A 20,784-nucleotide genomic window follows, 5' to 3' on the forward strand; every position below is an offset into this window, starting at 1 on the left:
ATTAAGGTCTAATCAAAAGGATAATCGGCAAGGTGACTTCCCAACACGGAACACAGGGAATGTGGGTCACCGGGGCTCTGCCCAATGGGGCTCGTCCAGTGGGGGCTGGAGCTGGAGCCGAGCTCGAAGCTCTTTCTGCACTGGGGGCACTGGCAGGGCTTTCCTGATGGTGCCTTGGTTGGTGTTGGGTCAAGGCTGAGCTCTGTGAGAAGCTCTTCCCACACTGGGGACACTCTTGGGGCCTCTCCCCAGTGTGGATGCGCCGGTGGATGATGAGGTTGGAGTTGTGCCTGAAGCCCTTCCTGCAGTCGGGGCAGCGGAAGGGCCTCTCCTCTGTGTGTGTCTGCTGGTGTTCAAGGAGCTTGCTGCTGACCCGAAACCCCTTCCCACACTGGCAACACTTGTAGGGCCTCTCCCCAGTGTGGATTTTTAGGTGCAAGCTCAGGCTGGCTCTGTGGCTGAAGCCCTTCCCACATTCCCCACACTTGTACGGCCTTTCCCCAGTGTGGATGTTCTGGTGCTGGATCAGGTTGATTTTCTGGCTGAAGCTCTTCCCACATTCCCCACACTCGTAGGGCCGTTCCCCGGTGTGGGTCCTTTGGTGGAGGATCAGGTGGGAGCTCCGGCTGAAGCTCATTCCACATTCCCCACACTTGTAGGGCCTTTCCCCAGTGTGGATTCTATGGTGAAAGATCAGCCTGGACCTCAGACTGAAGCTCTTCCCACATTCCCCACACTCATAGGGTCTCTCTCCGGTGTGGATGCTTTGGTGGCTGATCAGACTTGAACTCTGGATGAAACTCTTCCCACATTCCCTACACTCATAGGGCCTCTCCCCAGTGTGGATCTTTTGGTGTAGCCTCAGGTTGGCTCTCTGCCTGAAGCTCTTCCCACATTCCCCACACTCGTAGGGTCGTTCACCTGTGTGAATCCTTTGGTGGCAGATCAGGCTGTTGGCCTGGCTGAAGCTCTTCCCACACTCGGAGCACTTGTGGGGCTTCTCCCCATCACGAAGCTGCTCGTGGACCACCAGCTCTGAGCTCTGGCTCCATCTCCGGCCGCCTTCCCGGCCCGGCCTGGCTCTTTCCTCCTCACATCCTCGCCAGCTGCGTTTGCAGCCCCTCCTCCTCAGGGATCTCCGGCCCTTTTCCTCCCCGTTGCATTCCTGCGCCGTGGAGCCGCTCAAAACGGCCTCTGCCATGAGCTTCTGCCGCGGGGATTTGTCCTCCCTGCTCTCCATGCTCGGCTCCTTGTCTGGGGGAGGAAGGACAAGGGCAGGATGGGATTTGCCTCCGTGTCACAGGGAAGGGGAAGGAGATCCCCCGTCTGCTCGGTGCCCGCCCTCCCCGGGCTGCGGCGAGTGCCAGGAACCCGAAAAGCTCCCCCCTCTTCTGTCTCCCCACCTACGGATACTGGGAGTGACCGGGCTTACACTGGGAGCAGCCACTTCCAGCACCGCGACTCCCGAACCCTCTTCCCGGCCATCCCGCCCCTCCAGCCCCTAACGGGGTCCCGGCAATCCCAGGCGTTCCCCCGCCTCTCGGGCTCCCCGCTTTGCGGTTCTGGGCTCTCCTCTCTCTGGGCTCCCGCTCAGGGAAGCGGCGGCTCTCCCGGGCTCCCCAAACCCGGTGTTCCCCCGCCCCGGCTCTGCCAGCACCGGGACACCCCAAAAACACCTCCCGGGGAGCCCCCGATGTGCCCCCGAGGGGCATCTGCTGCTCGGCTTTGGATCCCCGCGAGCTCCAAACATCCCCCCAACAAACCCCAAACCCAGGGACCCCCCGGGATATTTGGGGTGAGCTCCCCCTCCCCGGCACCTGCGGGATGGGGGGCGATGATCCCGGCGGTGCCGCCAGTTCAGGGAGCGCTGGAGCCGCCGCTCCCTCCGCTCGTCTTCTCCTCCCGCTCCTGCTGCCGCGGCGCCTCTTCCTCCCTCCCTCCTCCTCCTCCCCCGGGCCCGGGCCCGGCCTGGGAGGGCGGGGCCAAGGAAAGGGCGGGAACTGGGAGGGGAAAGGGGCGGGGTCAAGGACAGGGCGGGAATCGTGAGGGCAATGGGCGTGGCCGAGGGGACGCGCGGTCCTAAAAGGGCCCGGTTCGAACGAAAAGCATTCAAACGGGACTGAAATTGTCTAAAGAAGCCTAAAATCCACCCCTACACCGATCAGGTTTGGCCTCAAATCACCCTAAGAGGCCTGCAATCCCCACAAAGTGGCCTAAAATCACCCAAAGGGCACTAAAAGCCACCCTATAGCCACAGGGTTTGGCCTGAAATCAGCCACTTGGGGATAAAATCATCCAAAGGGGTCTAAAACCAGCCAATGCGGCCTAAAATTGCCAAACGTGGTTTCAAACCCACACAAAATGGCCAAGAATCCCCTCAAATCTCCTAAAACGCTGTGAAATCCTCCCTGAAAATACCGGGTGTGGCCTAAAATCAAGAAAATGTACCTAAAGTCCACCCTAAAACCTAACAGATTTGAACTAAATTCACCCAAATGGGACTAAGCCCCACCGAAATGGGCCTAAAAAACATTCAAAGGGATCAGAAATCCCCCCTAAAACTGCCCAGTTTATCTTAAAATCACTCAAATGGGACTAAACCCCACCAGATTTTGCCTAAAATCAGACAAAGGGGCCCAAAATCCACACTAAAAGGCTCAAAACCCCACCCTAAACCTGCCCAGTTTGGCCTAAAATTACCCAAACCCGCCTAAAATCTCCGGGACCTGGACCCAGACCAAAATCAGCAGCAGAAGCGGCACCAGCACCAGGAGTGAGACCGACACCGGATCCGAGACTGGCTCCGAGAGCGGCACCGCTGCAGGACCGGGACCGGAACCGACAGCAGCACCCGCAGCGGCGCTGCACAGGCACCGGGACTGCGGCCGAGACCGGGACGGAAACCGGCACCAGAGCTGCCACCGGGACAAGACTGAGACCGGGACCGCAACCGGCAAAAAACGGCCCAAAAGTCACCAAACACGCCCCTAAAGAGACCGACAGTGCCTGAAAGGTGCCAGAAAATGGCCACAAAATGGCCCCCAAATGACCAAAACCTGACTAGAAATGCCCCTGAAATTACAAAACATGTCTCAAAATGATTCAAAGCGTGACCAAAAATGACCCAAGAGTGACAGAAAATTGCCCAAAATGCCGCAGGATGGGGGAGAGCCTGGAGAGACACAGAATTCCCAAAAATTTTTTTAAAAAATCACCCCAAAATTGCATAAAAAAGGAAAATTATTTTTAAAAAATCCTGAAAAAAGCCTCAAAATAGCTCAAAAAAGAAAAAAAGCCAGAAAATGCCTGCAAAACTTCCAGTAATATTCCCAAATTTTCCCAGACTACCCAGAATTTCCCAAATTCCCCAAAATTCCCCAGAAATTCAACCAAACTCCATCAAAAATCACCCCGAAAATGAAAACAAACAAGCCAAACAAACCCTTCAAATGCTCAGAAATATTTTTTAAAATCCCTCAAAACTCCACAAAAATTCCCTGAAAACTCCCCAACTCCTCAGATTTCTCAAAATTCCCAACATATAACCCAAAGAAGCCCCCAAATAACAACAGAAAACAGTCTAAAAATGCAAAAACACCACCCCAAAATTCCTAAAAATATTTTAAAAATCCCCGAAAGCACCCAGAAAGTCCCCCAAAATCCAAAGAAAATTTCCCGAAACTTCCACAAGTCACAGAATTCCTGAAATCCTTGACAATTGCCAAAATTTCCTACACGTGCTCTCGATGAAGTGGTGCAGCAGGCAGGACTTGCTCGTGCCGGTGCTGCAGATCACCAAGAACTGCCGGAACTTCCCACATTTGGTATCAAAATTCCCCAAAATCCCCTCTAGAGATCCCAAAATTCCCACACTTGGACCCAAAGTCCCTGCTTTTGGATCCAAAATTCCCCCAAAATTCCCCTCAAAATTCCCAATAGAGGCCCCAAAATTCAAAAAAGTTCCCAATAGAAAACCCCAAATTGCCCCATTTGGACCTCTACATTTCCAAGAATTCCCTGTACAGAGCCCAAAATTCCCTCCAAGGATCCCAAAATTTCCCTACAGAGATCCCAAGACCCTCCCCAAACCCTCTATATGCTCCCCCAGGCTCCCATAGAAGCCCTATAGACCCACCCCAAACCCCTTTTAGGGACCCCCGCAGATCCCCTATAGACCCCCCAGACCCCCCCTAAATCCCCTATAGAGACCCCCAGACCCCTTCCCAATCCCCTGTGGGACCCTCCCCCCCAGCCGCTTTTAGGAAGCCCCAAGCCCTCCCCAAATCCCCTGCAGAGACCCTGAGATCCCCTAAATGGACCCTCAGACCCCTTCTAGGGACCCCCAGGCCCTCCCAAAATCCCCTAGGGAGACCCCCAGATCCCCTAGAGAGACCCCCAGGCCACGCTGAACCCTCTCGAGATCCCCTATATATCCCCTAGAGCCCCCTCAGAGCCCCTTTGGGGACCCTCAGACCGCCCCAAAACCCCACACAGGGACCCACGGACACCCCCACACCTCCCCGGAGCCGCTACAGGCTCCCCCAGATCCCCGACAGACCCCCCAAGCCCCGGAAAGGCCACCCAGACCCCAATAATCCCCAAAAGAGACCCCCAGAGCCCCGGACTTAGGGACGCCCCGAGCCCCTTTACGGACCCCTACGGACCCTCTATAGACCCCTCAGACCCCTATGGAGCCCCTATAGCCCCCCAAACCCCCTTTAGGGACGCCCAGACCGCCCTAAATCCCCTATGGACCCCCTTAAACCCCTTACAGACCACCCACTAAACCCCCTAAAGACACCCCCAGGTCGCCCCAGACCCCTAGAGATCCCCTAGAGATCCCCTAGAGATCCCCTATAGATCCCCTATAGATCCCCCATTGCCCCACCGTAGGTCTCGGACACGCCGGAGCCGGCTCGGGGGACCAGGAACAAAGATGGCGGCGCCCGGGGGAGCCACTTCTGGGTCATCTGCGCATGCGCTGGACGGAACGCGCCAGCAGATGGGCGGGACCCAAGGGAAAGGAGGCGTGGCCAATGAAAGGGCGGGGAACGAACGGAACGAGGCGGGATCAGAGAAAGGGCGGGAACTGGGAGGGGAAAGGGGCGGGGCCAAGGGGACGCGCGGCCCTAAAACCGCCGGGTTTGCCCTGAAATCCCCCAAAATGCGCCTAAAACTCTCCAAAGGGGCCTCAAATCCACCCTAAACCCGATCAGGTTTGGCCTCAAATTATCCAAATGGGATTAAAATCCCCACAAAGTGGCCTAAAATTACCCAAAGGGCACTAAAATGCACCCTAAATCTCCATGGTTTGGCCTCAAATCAGCCCAATGGGGTTAAAAGAATCCAAAGGGCTCTAAAATCCAACCAAGGGGCCTAAAATTGAACAAACTGGTTTAAAAAAAAACCCACACAAAATAGCCTGAAAGCACTCCTAAATCTCCCAAATGGGTGTAAAATCCAAACTGAACGTACCCGGTTTGGCCTAAAATCAACCAAAAAGATCTAAAATCACCCAACATGGCCTGAAAGCCACACAAAAGGACCTAAAATCACCAGAGAAGGACTTTGTTTGACATGAAATTATCCAAAGAGGCTGAAAATCCACTCATAAGGGCCAAAAATAACCAAAAAGAAGGGGCCTAAAATTTCCCATGCACACCTAAGATCCACCCATGTGGGGTGAAAATCATTCAAAGGGACTTAAAATCCACCAAAAATATCCCAGTTTATCATAAAATCACCCAAATGAACCGAAACCAGACCTGAATGGGCCTAAAATCATCCAAAGGGATAAAAAATCCACCCTAAAGCCCACCAGATTTGGCCCCAAACCACCCAAAGTTATCTAAAATCCACCCAACACGGAACACAGGGAATGTGGGTCACCGGGGCTCTGCCCAATGTGGCTCCTCCAGTGGGGGCTGGAGCTGGAGCCGAGCTCGAAGCTCTTTCTGCACTGGGGGCACTGGCAGGGCTTTCCTGATGGTGCCTTTGTTGGTGTTGGGTCAAGGCTGAGCTCTGTGAGAAGCTCTTCCCACACTGGGGACACTCTTGGGGCCTCTCCCCAGTGTGGATGCGCCGGTGGATGATGAGGTTGGAGTTGTGCCTGAAGCCCTTCCCGCAGTGGGGGCAGCGGAAGGGCCTCTCCTCTGTGTGTGTCTGCTGGTGTTCAAGGAGCTTGCTGCTGACCCGAAACCCCTTCCCACACTGGCAACACTTGTAGGGCCTCTCCCCAGTGTGGATCTTTTGGTGCAAGCTCAGGCTGGCTCTGTGGCTGAAGCCCTTCCCACATTCCCCACACTTGTACGGCCTTTCCCCAGTGTGGATGTTCTGGTGCTGGATCAGGTTGATTCTGTGGCCGAAGCTCTGCCCACATTCACCACTCCTGCTCTGGCCATCTGTGAGGTGATGATGTAACTGGAGAAGCTCCAGTCCAGAGGAGGAGCTATGAAACCTGGTTCTGGGGTGGAGTGGCGACATGGACTAAATTCACGCTCTTTTGATGCAGGGCATGCCCTGAAGTTGGATGGGCTGCCTGCATCTCCCAGCTGAGCATCACCTTCCGTCTCCTGCTGCCGCTCAGCAGCTTTTCACCAATCCAGGGGTTGGGATGTATTTGTTGCATCAGCAACTCATCAAAGAAAACTTGTTTTGCAGTCACAAGTACGTTTCAGATTGTTTTATTCCCGAGCATCCCTGACAACTAAACACTGAGCTTTTGTTGTGCCTGAGGGCAAGTGAAGCAGCAGCACGGTGGCCGAGGCTGAGACACGCGACCACCGTGCCAATTGCCCGGAGCGCCGTCAGGCAGTGCCGGGATCCCGGCTGCGGTTCTGGTCCCCACAACGGAGGAATCGCAGCCCCTGCCTCAGAGCCTGTCAGAAAGGCACCCAAGTGAGAGCAGAGGGAGGGCACCCTTCCAGTCTCTCTTGGGCATGGCCACAAAGCAGCCCCTGCTTCTCCTTCCTCCGCCTGTGTTTGGGGTGTGCTGACGGCAGCGCCAGCCAGGTTGTGCTCTGTGTTCCAAAGGCTGTGGAGAGCGGGCATGAAAAGTGCTGTGTGCACAGCGGAGAGTCCTGGAAGGTGCTGGCAAGAGCGTCCTGCGGGAACAGGGCTCTGGTCTCTGGCCGGGAACAGCCTGGTTTTGCTGCTGTGAGTGCAGGCAGGAGTGGAGGCAGGTGAAGAGGCAGCGGGCGGCTTGTGTTTGTAGAGGGCCTGGGGCTGCATGTGCGAACCTCCACCTGGAATCACACTGGGGGGAATACGAGCTAGAGCTGGAGCGCCTGGCCAGAAAGGACCAGAAGGAATTCAGCCTTGCCAGGGTTTCTTAGGAGTGTGTTGGTGTTCCCCAGGAAAGTTCCCAATGTGGGGAAATGCCTCTGGGGAAAAGAGACTTGCTTCTCAAGGAAAGCGCTTTCCATGGAGCTCCCAGTGAGGAAGGTGCAAGTGTCCCCCTTTAGCTGTCTGTGGTCCTTTCAGTCCTTGAGGCCTGTGGCACTTGGCAGATGGAGAAGGGAAGGGAGAAGGCTGTGAAGAGCAGGTTTGGAATCCACCTGGACCTGCAGAGACCAAGGCAAGCACCTGCAGCAGGGTGTGTTACCCCCACTGTGGACAGAGGTGTGAGCAGGAGCATCTCTGAACAGCTGCGAGCCCCAAAGCTGTCTCGGAGAGCTGTGAATTCAAAGGCCTTCATGCACACACGTCTCACATCTTACCTGTCTGCTGTGTTTCAACTCTTGGCAATATGCATTTCTGTCTTGCTCGCTGGAAGCGGCTCCGGCCCAGAGGGCCAGCACCGAGCTGGGCTGTGTGGGCCAGGTGGCACGGAGAGTCTTGGCTGATCTTGCTGTGTCCCTGGCCTCAGAAAAGGCTTGGAAGGTTTGCCTCCCAAGGCGCCCTCTCATCGGCTCTTCCTGTGCATCTTGGAGAGAACAAGGCAGGCATTTCTGGCAGCTGGGCATTAGCAGGCCTTCAAATGGGGGCGTGTTGTGGAGCAGGCCCAGCTGAGACACCCTGAGAGGAGCTCAGCGCTCCTTGCCCCTCTCCGCAGACACGTGAGCCTTGTCTGCTTTCGGGATGACCCCGGCTGTGTCAGGGGGTGCTGCTACGTGGACACGAGACAGCCGGTCCTGTCCTGCTGGGTCCCAGCAGTGCCTCGCAGCAGTCCTGCATCCCCGTCAGGATGCCGGCCAAGAGAGGTCCTGCAAGCTGAGGCAGCTGATTTGAAGCTTGCGCGGGTGCCTACGGGTCAAGGCCAAGGGTGTTCCCTCAGGATAGAGCAGTGCTGAGGGGTCTCTAGAATTCAAAGAAATCAGCAGACAAATGCATCGTCCGCCAGAAGCTCTTTTATTGGCAGGAGGGAAGGGGTCTGCACTCCACCACAAGGCTTCTTTGCCTCGTCTAAATTTCAGTGGTTTTATGTAGGAATTCTATTAAAAATACCATCCATCTTTACACTGCTGAGGTGATTGGATAGGCAGGGGGTTTACAAAGAAATCCATTGTGTCAGATTCCTAGACTTGAAGCTAATGTCCACCTGCTGGCCAGGATCGGTCTCAGCGCACCAAAGCAGCTCGTCTTCCTCATCCCTTGCCTGCACAGGGCTGATTCTGTGGCCGCCCTTAGGTCTTCTGGAAGGTTATGTCTAAAGCTTTTTGTCAAGTCACTCTCCTGTCATGCTAGGCTTCCAGGTTTTTCTTATGTTAACTGGTGCTAAGTACTTAAGGATATCTGTGCTAAGTACTCTTTGCTTCTCTAAATTGCCTGTGCTTCCTTCCATCAAACAAAGGCCTTGTTTCATTCCTAAATGTGCCTGATGCCGCCCAGGTCTTTTGGCACCGCTTGCTTTCCTGTGACATGTTCTACCTCCCCCGAGAGTAAAGAGGGAGCTGGAGAAGGAGCTTGCCAGGCTGCTCTCCATCCTTTAGCAGCAGTCCTGGTGAAGTGGACAAGTCCCAGCTGAGCGCAAACGTGCAAATGGAAGAGCCGTGCGCAGGAAGGGTCGGCGGGAAGAATGATCCAGGAACCGATGGCCTGGCAGCCTGAGCTCGCTACCGGGGAAGGCCTTGGAGCACATCGTCCTGAGTGCCATCCCACGGCACGTGCAGGGAACCAGGGGGTCTGCTGGGAGACGGGAAAGCTCTGCTGAGGGATGGGGACACCTGGGGGACTTGGCAGGGTGCTGGCGAAGGAGTTGTCTGGAAGGTGAGAGGTTGAGGCTGGAATTGGAGTCAGTTTGAAGGCAGCATCTGTGGTTTAGCACAGCTTTGGTTATGGAGGACAGAAGGAATAGCTGGGACTTTTTCTGTTCGTGGTCCTGCTTCTCGTGCAGAGAAGAGGGGAGAGCTGTACTTTCTCGGCCACTTAGGTATCTGTAGCAGGATAGGGAGGATTAGTCCTCCTGCAGTCTACTCATTTGTTTGGGCTACTTTTGTAACACTGAGTGGACTTTCACTTGCTGGAGAGCCTTTATTCCTTAAGAGAATTAGGTTCTTATCATCATCCCTTCAGAGAAAAATGTTCGAAAACCAAAGCAAGGCCTTTCTTTTGCCCCTGTGTAGTCTTATGTTTTGTACAGTGACATTCAATGGATGACCTTAAGGCAAATGTGTTGCTGCTTTGAGATGGCAAGGAAACTTCCAAACCTATCACCTTCTCGGGCCATTCCCATGAATTTAGGAAGTTTGCAACTTTTTGGAACTACTTGAGTTGAGCAATGGGACGTAAAGCTTTCCTGAACTGAGCATTCTTAAATGCCGGATCCTTCTATGCCTTCGCTGCCAGGGTGATTTTGTGCTGCAGGAAATTACTCCAATGAGAAAACAATTTCAGCATGGAGTAACAGCTTCTGACAAGAGACCAAGTGTTGCCAGCAGCTGCTCCAGGTGCTCCTGCTAACATCCCCTGGAGGAAGGAGCACAGCCCCCAATGCACCTGGGCTTTGGCTGCCCTGTGGCAGAGAAGCCCCCCGGGGCACAGGTCTCTGGGGCAGGAGATGACACCAGCACTGCCAGGGCTCAGGGGGTGGCAGCTCTGCTTGTGCGGGGACTCTGCCACACCTGCCGGTTTCAGCGCTCCCCTGGCCCCAGGGGTCAGAGCAGCGCTGGTGCCCTGGCCCACACGTTCCTCGTCTGTGTCACACCTGCGGGTTTAGGACGGCCACCGGCCGAGACATGTCCCAAGGAGGCCGTGCCACCTTCTGTGCAAGGCCCCGTGCCCTTCCCGCTGCGGCTGCGTCGGCAGCCCTGGGGGCTCCTTCTGCTGCCCTGAGCCCGCAGAGCAGGGCAGCGTTTGCCCGTGGTTTGAGGCGCTCCGAAAGATCCTGTCTTAGGGCTGTCTTAGACGCTTGGGGCGAGGGATTCCTTCCAACCCGGGCCACTTTGGCTGGGCTGGGAGCGGCCCCAGGGCAGGTGGCAGTGTGTGCATTGGCCCTTTGTGACACGGTGCAGCAGCGTGGTCACTCACCGTGGCATGGAACGGCACAGGGTGTCCAAGGAGCCTTCGTGACACATGGTGACACAGGTGCTGGTGGTGATGCAGCTGTGCCACTGTGCTCGGAGCACGTGACGGGACAGGACAGGATAGAGCGGTGTCGTGAGGAGCCCCCTCACAGCACACTCGTTCGTGTCTGACCCGGAGCTTTTCCGAGGCGTTATTCCTGCCGCTGGTTGACCTCAAGGCCAAAGCACAATCCTTGACCAAGAGTCACCCGTCCTTGTGGCAGGAGCCCTCGAGAGCAGAGTGCAGGACTTGCTGTCCTGAACTCTTCCCAGCACTTCAGTTGTGTCGGTGCCTTCCAGGCACCGCTGCAGGACTTGCTGACTCGGAGCTTTCCCGAGGCATCTCTCCTGCAAGTCCCCATCAGTCCAGTCGCTGACATGGAGCAGAGATCCCCAAGAGTGCCCAAATTGGCCAGCGTGGAAGAGGAAGGTCCTGGAGCTGCCCCAGTAGAGGAGACTGGGCTCAGAGGATACTCTGAGGACCTCTTCAAAACCAAGTCCAGTGCTGCCCTGCTGGATATGCTTGTAGAGGAGGGATTTTCCAAGCCAAAGCAAGTAAGAAGCCTGTGACCAGGGTCTGATCCTCCCAGGAACTGCTTGGCCTCCCAAGCCACCCCTGCTGGTCCCTGTAACCCTCCCAGGCCACCCAGTGTGCGGAAAGGGAAGCACTTCTCTGGGGAAGCTGGGGACATTTCTCCCTCTGGCAGCTTTCCAAGTCTTCCCGTGCCTTCTCCAGGCGCCTGCCATGGTCAGGTACATCCACCAGTGGCTCCTGGCCAATGAGTACTCTGGGCACAAGCTGTTCAGGACCCTGCTGGATCTCACCGAGGCACAGCCTGCTGACGTGGTGATGACTCTCCTGCGTGTGGCCCCATCGTGTGACAGGTATGGGGCCCACCTGCCCAGAGGGCTCAGGGCTCCCCAGCCCATCATCCTGTACAGCCTGTCCCAGGTGTCTGAGCAAAGGAGAAATCCAGGGCCCTCCGGCTGCTCCCTTCTCCAGCTCTGGCATGGCAGGCCCCGAGCCTGCTGCCGTGCTCCCTCCCTGCCCCTCGGGGGTCTGTCCCCACAGGGCTGGGCTGCCTGCATGCTGCTGGCAAGGGCCAGTGGGCAGAGGCAGAGCTGGCAGCCAGCTCAGCTCCCCCCTGCAGCCCAGGCCACGGTGCTGTGTCCAAGGCCCCCCTGAGACAGAGTTCTGACCCTGCAGAGCTGCTTTGTCCATGTGGAAGGCCATCCTGTGCTCCCCCAGCACTGCGAAGCCGGCGCAGATGATGCTCCTCCGTGTGCTGGAGGACTGGCCAGAGCACAGCACGTGCACCTCGGATGGGGACAAAACTGGTGTCTTTGCCCTGGCTGTGAGTTTCTGGAACTGGCCCCAGCTCACCCCACGGCTGCCTTTCCAGCAGCTCTCCACCCTCCTTTCCCCACCGCATCTCCCTGCCTCAGGCGCTGGGATGAAGCCTGGCCTAGGGGCAGCTTCAGGGGCACCGGGCCCGGTGCTCCCCCTGCGTCTCCCCTGGCCTCTCCGTGCCACGCTGGGGCCCTGCCACACCAACACCTCAGCACTGTGTCGGGGGGATTTGTCCTTTGCAGGCAACTGCGGTGATGTGGATGATGTGTCAAACACAGTAGACTCAAAGTGAGGGCCTGGCAGTGACTCTGTAAGAAGAAATGGTTTATAAAACAGGGTAAAAAAGTGGGAGCTGGCTGCTGAAGATTGATAGCAGAGATTTTTTTTGGCTTGGTTGTCGCACTAGTGATTCCACGTGGTATATTTTGATGCTTTTCAGTTTAGATTGCTGTACAAGTATGAAGTTAAGGCATTAAAAAAACCCCTCAAATTTGTCTCTTCAACGGGCTCTAGTACAATTACGTGGTAGTAAATGCATCAACAAATATTGGTTTTAGTTATTTTTTGAAATAGCTCTTAAAAAGCATCCCAAATCTTGAGAATTCATTGGAGCCTTCCTTAATTGTTTGGCATTTCAGTGTGTGCAGGCAGTAGAGCATGTGAGCAGCTGTAACCACGTTCGTGCGGTCAGTTTTGCAAATACATGAAAAAACTTGCTCATGGGAGAGTCACAGCCCACTTGTGTTTACAACCTGAGACTGGTACAGTGAGTAAAAACAAGCTGGGATACTTGTAGGAACAACAAAAACCCAGGAAACCTTGAGAAATATTTGGAATCAAAATTCTTGTGTGTTTATGGCCAATGCAGTGCTAAGAGAGCCAGGACATGTGGCACGTTAATGTTTGGGTTTGGTTTTTTAGTGTCCACTTAAAATTAGTAACGTGGCTCAGATTTTTCAATACAGATCTCTTAGGTACTGGAGGTAGTTAAGTGTGTCATACTAAACACTCTTGGAGTTGAAAATGTTGCTTGTGTGAGTATTTATATTTTCTGAAACTCAGCTGTGCATGCTTTTTGTTCGCCGTTGAAATGCTGTAACCACAGCTGAATTGAAATTGGTCGGTTCAAAGGAGCTGATACAATTTTATCTGTTCGCTCATCTAACTTAGAGCAAGAAATAGGCACAGACTATGGACTGAGGGATGTTCACTGGTATGTTTGAAAATTTGTGTTTGATAATTGAAGTTAAACATCATGAGAAAACCTCATAAACAGGGGTGAAATTCAACATGTAAAGTGCTTGTTTTCCTTTGTGGCCTTGTGTGAACTGTCTTGCAGATCAAACTTCTAACTCCTTCTATGTGAGTTAGCATTAGCAATAAGTGGCAAAGTCCATCCTGTTGTTAAGAATTTGGATGCTGTGTAGGGTAAATCCACCTTTTCCCCCTATTGTTTGGCCTCTCTTCTTACCATTTCTGTAATCATCAGTGATTGAGTAAATCCCCAAGAGCATTTTGTGGTAGTGATGCAACCACACTTGCCATTTTGTGAGTGTGTGATAAATACGTATTAAATGGTACCAAATGAGCTCAGCAGAGATAATAGGTTGTGTGCTTTTCTCTGGAGGCAAGAACACCAGGTGTGTCCTGGTGTTGTGATCGTGGATCACAGGAATCAGTCGATGACCTCGGTTTTAAAACACCAGTCTGGCTGCATTTGGTCTGCTCTTCTCTCATCTGGAATCTCTGCTGTATGTGCAACTACAAACCCTTGGTTTATAAATTTGCTTAAAACATTACAAATCTCATACTGATGTAAGACTGCTCCTGCGAGGAAAGGTTTATTAAAGAAACAAATCTTACGTGAGAAGAGTGCAGAGAAGAGATGCATTTTGCCATAGCTGTATGGCTGAACCTATGGGGGTGGACAGAAATTCTGAATCTTTTCTTCCAGCCCCTGTGTTGGAGGAAGGGTTAGGTTGGAATCCTGCAGTTTTCTAAAGTAGTGTCTTGGAAGAGAGAGGAATGAGTCCCAGGCTGAGCCTTTAGGAGAGGAACTGCAGGTATCCCGTCATGCCCCGCGCCGCTTTGCGCCTCGGTGTATCCCGTCATGCCCTGCAGTGCCGCTTTGCGCCTCGGTGTATCCCGTCATGCCCTGCAGTGCCGCTTTGCGCCTCGGTGTATCCCGTCATGCCTCGCGCTGCTTTACCCCTCGGTGTATCCCGTCGTGCCCCACGGCGCTTTGCGCCTCGGTGTATCCCGTCGTGCCCCGCGCCGCTTTGCGCCTCGGTGTATCCCGTCATGCCCCGCGCCGCTTTGCGCCTCGGTGTATCCCGTCATTCCCTGCAGTGCCGCTCTGCGCCTCGGTGTATCCCGTCATGCCCCGCGGCGCCGCTTTGCTCCTCTGCGTACAAATGACGTCACCGGCGTTTATTTCGCCTCTCATTTGCATAAGTTTACATAAGGCTGGCCCCTCGGTGAGGTGGGCGGGGTCTGAGTCACGCCCAGGCCCCTCCCAGTACAAACCAGTAACTCCCAGTCCCCGTGGTCAGTGACGTCATTCGCGTTTATTTGTGCTCTCATTTACATAAGTTTGCATATCGGCGCGGTGGGCGGGGTGAGAGCCGTGTTGGCCCCTCCCAATCCCTCCCAGTAGAACCCAGTAACCCCCAGGCCCCGCCCAGTTTGCCCCGCCCTTGTTGTCCAGCTATATAAGGGAAGGGGGCGTGCCCTGATGAGGGGCATGGTCTGTTTACATGTGGGGGAGGGGCAAATGTTAAACCACGCCCAGAAACCCCGAAACCAGTTTAAACCAGTATAAACCAGTAACCGCCAAACCCACTCCCAGTCCATCCCAGTATAAACCAGTGACCCCAAACCCACTCCCAGTCCATCCCAGTACAAACCAGTGACCCCAAACCCACTCCCAGTCCATCCCAGTATAAACCGGTGACCCCAAACCCACTCCCAGTTCATCCCAGTATAAACCAGTGACCCCAAACCCACTCCCAGTCCATCCCAGTACAAACCAGTGACCCCAAACCCACTCCCAGTCCATCCCAGTATAAACCAGTGACCACAAACCTACTCCCAGTCCATCCCAGTACAAACCAGTGACCCCTAAACCCACTCCCAGTCCATCCCAGTATAAACCAGTGACCCCAAACCCACTCCCAGTCCATCCCAGTACAAACCAGTGACCCCCAAACCCACTCCCACTCCATCCCAGTATAAACCAGTGCCCTCCAGTCCCCATTCCAGTGCCCTCACCTGTCCGTACTGGTTTGAACTGGGATCTCTCGACGCTCGGTGACCTCCAGGGAGGGGCTCAGGGCCAGGGCCCGGCGCTGGGGGATACTGGGAGTTACTGGTTTATACTGGTTTCTACTGGTTTGTACTGGGTTATACTGGTTTGTACTGGTTTGGGGGTTTTCCTTACTGGTTTGTACTGGGAGGGGGTTTAGGGGTCACTGGGACGAACTGGGATGAACTGGGAAGGGATTTGGGGTGACTGGTTTGTACTGGTTTATACTGGTTTACACTGGTTTGGGGTTTTTCTTTACTGGTTTGTACTGGTTTGTACTGGGAGGGGGTTTGGGGGGTTTTTTGGGATTTTTGGGGAGAATTTGGGGGATTTTGGGGATCTAAAAATTCCAATTTTTAGTGGGAATTTTGGGGTCGTTTTCTGGGATTTTGGGGCTCTGAAATCCTGATTTTTAATGGGAATTTTTGGGGTGAATTTTTGGCGTTTTGGGTGGGAATTTTGGGGAGAATTTGAGGGATTTTGGGGCTTCAAAAAACCCCATTTTTCAGTCGGAATTTTGGGGTCATTTTTTGGGATTTTGGGGCTCTGAAATCCTGATTTTTAGTGGGAATTTTTGGGTCACTTTTAGGGCATTTTCGGTGAATTTTGGGGGATTTCGGGGCTCTAAAAGTTCCAATTTTTAGTGGGAATTTTGGGGTGAATTTTGGGGGATTTTGGGGCTTTAAAAATCTCAATTTTGGGAGGGAATTTTGGAGTAAATTTTTGGGATTTTGGGTGGAAATTTTGGGGTGAATTTTTGGGGATTTTGGGGCTCTGAAAATCCCAATTTTTAGTGGGAAGTTTGGGGTTTTTTGAGGGATTTTAGGTGGGAGTTTTGGGGTGAATTTTTGGGATTTTGGGTGGAAATTTTGGGGGTTTTGGAACTTCAAAAATTCCAATTTTGGGGTGAATTTTGGGGATTTTTGAGGCTCTAAAAACCCCAATTTTCAGCGGGAATTTTGGGGTAAAATTGAGGGATTTTGAGGCTTAAAAATTTTCAGTTTTCAGTGGAAATTTTCGGGTCATTTTTTGGGATTTTGGGTGGAAATTTTGGGGTGAATTTTTGGGATTTTTTGGGATCGAAAAATTTTAATTAAAATACTCAAATTATTAATTATTTAATTATTTTAATTAAAATTAAATTAAATTTCAATAAATTTTCAGCTCGCCGGTTTTTGTTGTTGTTGTTTTGCTGTCGCCGCGGTTTTGTTTTTGGGTTTTTTTTTGATTGTTTGTTTGTGGGAGTTTGAGGCGGTTTTTGGGAAAATTTTTCCCCTCAGGTTTTGCCGATTTGGGGATTTTTTTTCTTTTTAAAGCGATTTTTTTCCCCAAAAATTTCGTTTTTCCCTCTAAAATCCCCATTTCCCCCCCTAAAATCTCCCTTTTTTCCCCAAAATCTCCATTTCCCCCCCAAATTTCCGTCTTATCCGGCAAAACCCCCCGCGCGCCGCCATCTTGTACGGCAACCCCGAGCGGCCAAACCACCCCAAACCTGACAAATTTTCCCGTTTCCCAACCAAAATCTCCATTATTCTCTCTAAAATTTCTTTTTTTTCCCTTAAATCCCATTTTTTTTCCCCAAACCTCCATTTTCTTCGTTTTTGCTTGGCAAAGAAAAACCCGCGCGCCACCATCTTGTACGGCAAGATCCTCAGGGTGCCGCCATTTTGCCGCCCACTCCTCACCCCTCACACTGCGCCGCCATTTTGTACGGCAACCCCCAGTGGTCAAACCACCCCAAAACTCCCTAAATTTTGCCCCTTTCCCCCCAAATTTAGAGTCGGAGATTTCCATTTTTATCTCTAAAATCCACTCTTTCCCCCAAATCCCCTTTTTTCACCCAAATCTTCGTTTTCTCCATTTTGTACGGCACGATCCTCAAGACGCCGCCATTCTGTCGCCCTCACGTCTCCCTCAAACAGCGCCGCCATTTTGTACGGCAACCCCCAGCGGCCAAACCGCCCCAGAACCTCCCGATTTTATCCGTTTTTTCTCTAAATTTAGAATCGGAAAATCCAATTTTTATCTCTAAAATCCCCTTTTTCCCCCGAAATCCCCTTTTTTCCTCCCAAATCCCTGTTTTCTCTATTCTGTACGGCGAAATCTCCGAGCCGCCATTTTGTCGCCCTCACACCGCGCCGCCATTTTGTACGGCAACCCCCGGAGGCCAAACCGCCCCAAAACCTCCCGATTTTATCCGTTTTTTGCCCCAAAAAACGAGTCGGATATTTCCGGTTTTTAATTCTTTTGAGTTTTTCAGGATCCCCCCTCAGCCCAACGTGTCTTTCCAGGGTCTTTTCGGGGTGTCTGAGGGCACGGCCGGAGCGGCCTCGGGGGAGCTCAGCAGGTTTTGAGCGAAGGTTTGCCGGAGAGGGCCTGATTAAACAAACAAAAAAAACCCGAAATAAATAAAAATGTAAAAATATCATTCTGGGGAGGGATTCCCCCTCCCCCAAATTTTTTGGGGGTTTTTTTTGGGGGGGTTTTTCTGGTCACCTTTGGCCGCCAGCTGCAGGTGGTTCCGGAGGCGCCAGCGGCGCTGATCGGCCTCGTGCGTGGCCTTGGCAAATGAGGAGACAGGGGAAGGAGGCAGCTCTTAGGAACAGAATTATTCCTTTTATCCTCTCTATGCCTGTTTAAGTACTGCCTTCCCTTAGGGGCATAACTCAAGCAAACACCTGTTGGATGCCATTGTGTTTTCAGGGATGATTTAGGGATGGCTGCCCATTTCTAGCGATCCTGTTCAGAAGTGGTTTAAAATGTACAGTAGTGTAGGCGGAAAGTCAAGCTAGAGCTGCTGTGACGGTGCTTCCATCATCTGTCAGCATCCTGAGTGTTGTGAGCTAAACCTGAAATTTGATTTGAACTGCCTGATATCTGCCAAGGGGCAGGATATCATTGCTGGAGAGAAATCCTCTCATCTTCCGCGACTCCATCCCCAGTCAGATGGAAGAACAGGTTGGTATCCAGAGGTGAATGGCACTGGACCTTTACGGGGCACAGAAATCATCCATATCCCCGTGCTTTTAAGGAAAAGGATTCTGAGCAGAGGGCCCTTTGGCTCTGCGGCAGAAACTGTTTGGAAAAAGTTGCTTTAATAATAAGATTCTGACTGAATAACGGCGCAGGAGTCAGGCCTCTGGATGTGGGCTCAGCACGGCCAAGTTGCCGTGTTTGGAGCGGCTCGGGGGCTGCCCCCGGGGAGCGCGGGGCTGGAGCGTGGAACGGACACGCGGACAAACGGCCCCAGGGCTCCAGTTGCAGCGGCGGCAGCGGCAGCAGCAGCGGCAGCAGCGAGTCTACGGCGTCTACGGCGTCTGCGACCCCTCCCCGTCCCTCTCTTGTTCCTCCTCTCCCTCTCCCGCTGTCCCGCACTCTGTCTCGCTGTCCCGCAGCCTCTCCCGGCGTCCCTTTCCCGACCTCCCCGGCCCCTCTCGGCGTCCCCGTCCCGGCCTCTCCCTCTCCCCCCGCAGGGCTGGGCCATGCCCCGGGCCCGCCCCCGGCCCCGGGCGTCCCGCCGCGGTCTGGGCTCCGCCCGGCTCTGGCGGTGCTGGCTGTGGCGGTGCTGGGCGGGCATCAGTGCCTGGGGCCAGGGCGGCATCGCTGCGCTTTGGCTGCGCCTGTCCCGAGCCCGGCCCCGGCCCCGGCCCCGAACCCGACCCCGACCCCGGCCCCGATCCCGGCCCCGGCCCCGGCCCCGGCCCCGGCCCCGGCCCCGGCCCCGGCCCCGACCCCGGCCCCGGCCCCGGCCCCGGCTCCTCCCGGGCCCCGCTAAGGACACACGCGGCGCGGCCGCTCCCGCCGCCTCCGCCGCGGCTTCCCCGGCCCGAGCTCCGCCGCTCGGCAGCGCAGCCGCCGGCCTCGAGCCGCCGGGGCCCGGGGCGGGTGGGGATGCCCGGCCCGGGGCGCTCGGGGGGCGCTCGGGGGCCGTGTCTGGCCCCGGGCCGAGCGCTGGGGGCCGCGTGTCGCCCGCAGGGGAGGCGCGGGAGGCCCTGCAGGACCGGTACCGGCTGGGTTCGCTGCTGGGGCGCGGAGGCTTCGGCAGCGTCTACTCGGGGACGCGGCTCTCGGACGGCGCCCCGGTGAGCGGCGGGGCTGGCGGCGGGCGGAGGAGGAGGAGGAGGGCGGAGGAGGAGGAGGAGAAGATCGGGGCGCGGCGGGGCAGGCGGCGAGCTGAGCCCGCTGCTGGCCTTTGCTCGCAGGTGGCCATCAAATGCGTGCCCCGGGCCCGCGTCCAGCACTGGGGCGAGCTGGTGAGTGAGCGGGGCCGGCGGGAGAAGCTGGGGCCCGGCAGGGGAAGAGCCGGCGGGAGCCCTGCAGGGAGAGCGGGCGTGGGCTGAGCGGGGGGCCCAGAGCATCCGGCGCTGGGTGAGGGGTTCCCGAGCCCTGGCACAGCCTCAGCCCCACTGACGGCATCGTGGTCCTTCGGCAGCCCAACGGCGCCCGTGCGCCCCTGGAAATCGTGCTGCTGGACAGGCTGTCCTCTGGATGTGGTGGCATCATTCAGCTGCTGGAGTGGCTTGAGCTCCCCAACGGCTTCCTGTTGGTGCTGGAGCGTCCGGAGCGGTGCCAGGACCTCTCGGGTTTCCTGGCGGAGCGGAGGTTCCTGCCGGAGGAGGAGGCGCGGGGGCTGTTCCGCCAGGTGCTGGAGGCCGTGCGGCACTGCACCAGCTGCGGGGTCCTGCACCGCGACATCAAGCCCGAGAACATCCTGCTCGACCTGGCCACCGGGCAGCTCAAACTGATCGACTTTGGCTGTGGCGCCTTCCTCCAAGACACAGCCTACAGGCAATTTGCAGGTGAGCCCTCTCAGGGGATGTTCCTGGGCATCTCACGGCCCAGCCTGGCTGTAGCACCGCGGCTTCCCCCTCTCGCTGCTAGGAGCAGCGTTATTTCTTGAGCCAAGTTGCTTTTGGGTGGGGGCGGGAGGGGGCCAGCCCCCATACGCCCAGGGATGCCGGGGCGAGGCTTTAGGAGTTGCAGCATCCCCTGATGAACTCCGTCTGTGTTCCATAGGAACCCTGCCCTACAGCCCACCAGAGTGGATCCACCACCAACGCTACCACGGCGAGGCAGCGACCATCTGGTCCCTGGGCCTCCTGCTGTACCACCTGGTCATGGGGAAGCACCCGTTCAGGAGGGGCCAGCAGTTCATCTGGGGGCGCATCTTGTTCCCACGATGGCTCTCTCAAGGTGGATCCTCATCTCTGGGCACAGGGGAATCCCGGTGCTGGGAGACAGCAGCAGGCTGATGAGCACCCTGCTCTGGCAGCTGCTGAGGAGGTGGCACATGTCCTGCTCTCCTCCAAACAGAGAATCCATGGGGAAGTTTAGGCACAGCTCTGGGCACACCCAGCATGGCCTGGGCACGGGAATGGAGGGGCAAAGCAGACGGGATCCTTCTCCAACTGACTGCTGGTTTCTGGTTTCTCTCTTCAGAGTGCCAAAATGTTATCAGGAGGTGTTTGTCCATGCAACCCTTGGACAGGCCATCCTTAGAAGACCTCTTCAGTGATCCTTGGCTGCAGGGTGTTCATCTGCCCTAGAAGATGGGAGAGGTCCATGTGCACAGTTTGATCCAAAGACCTGACAGGTAAGAGCTCCACACATCTCATGGCAATCAGTGC

The 20,784-nt window shown here is 55.1% G+C and overlaps 2 protein-coding genes across 2 annotated transcripts in view; one reads left to right on the top strand and one right to left on the bottom strand.

Annotated features, from left to right (window-relative positions):
* Positions 1-20,784, bottom strand: part of LOC136303562 (uncharacterized) — a gene marked incomplete at its 5' end in the record, with an annotated part of 1,177,971 nt that overhangs the window by 521,425 nt on the left and 635,762 nt on the right. Inside the window, 2 exons of the mRNA XM_066207196.1 lie at positions 223-1,062; positions 6,042-6,369. Of these exons, the coding sequence (XP_066063293.1) occupies positions 223-1,062; positions 6,042-6,369 (1,168 nt within the window). The remainder of the gene's footprint in view (positions 1-222; positions 1,063-6,041; positions 6,370-20,784) is intronic.
* LOC136303545 (serine/threonine-protein kinase pim-2-like) lies at positions 10,881-20,703 on the top strand. The gene is made up of 8 exons (XM_066207184.1): positions 10,881-11,057; positions 11,239-11,387; positions 11,710-11,857; positions 18,661-19,239; positions 19,360-19,410; positions 19,590-19,956; positions 20,174-20,350; positions 20,597-20,703. Exons 1-8 carry the CDS (start codon positions 10,881-10,883, stop codon positions 20,701-20,703), a joined length of 1,755 nt encoding a protein of 584 aa, XP_066063281.1.

Source organism: Chamaea fasciata, unplaced genomic scaffold (genome assembly GCF_029207755.1).
Source record: "Chamaea fasciata isolate MVZ Bird 193981 ecotype frontalis unplaced genomic scaffold, bChaFas1.0.hap1 SCAF_37, whole genome shotgun sequence".
Classification (NCBI taxonomy): domain Eukaryota; kingdom Metazoa; phylum Chordata; class Aves; order Passeriformes; family Sylviidae; genus Chamaea; species Chamaea fasciata.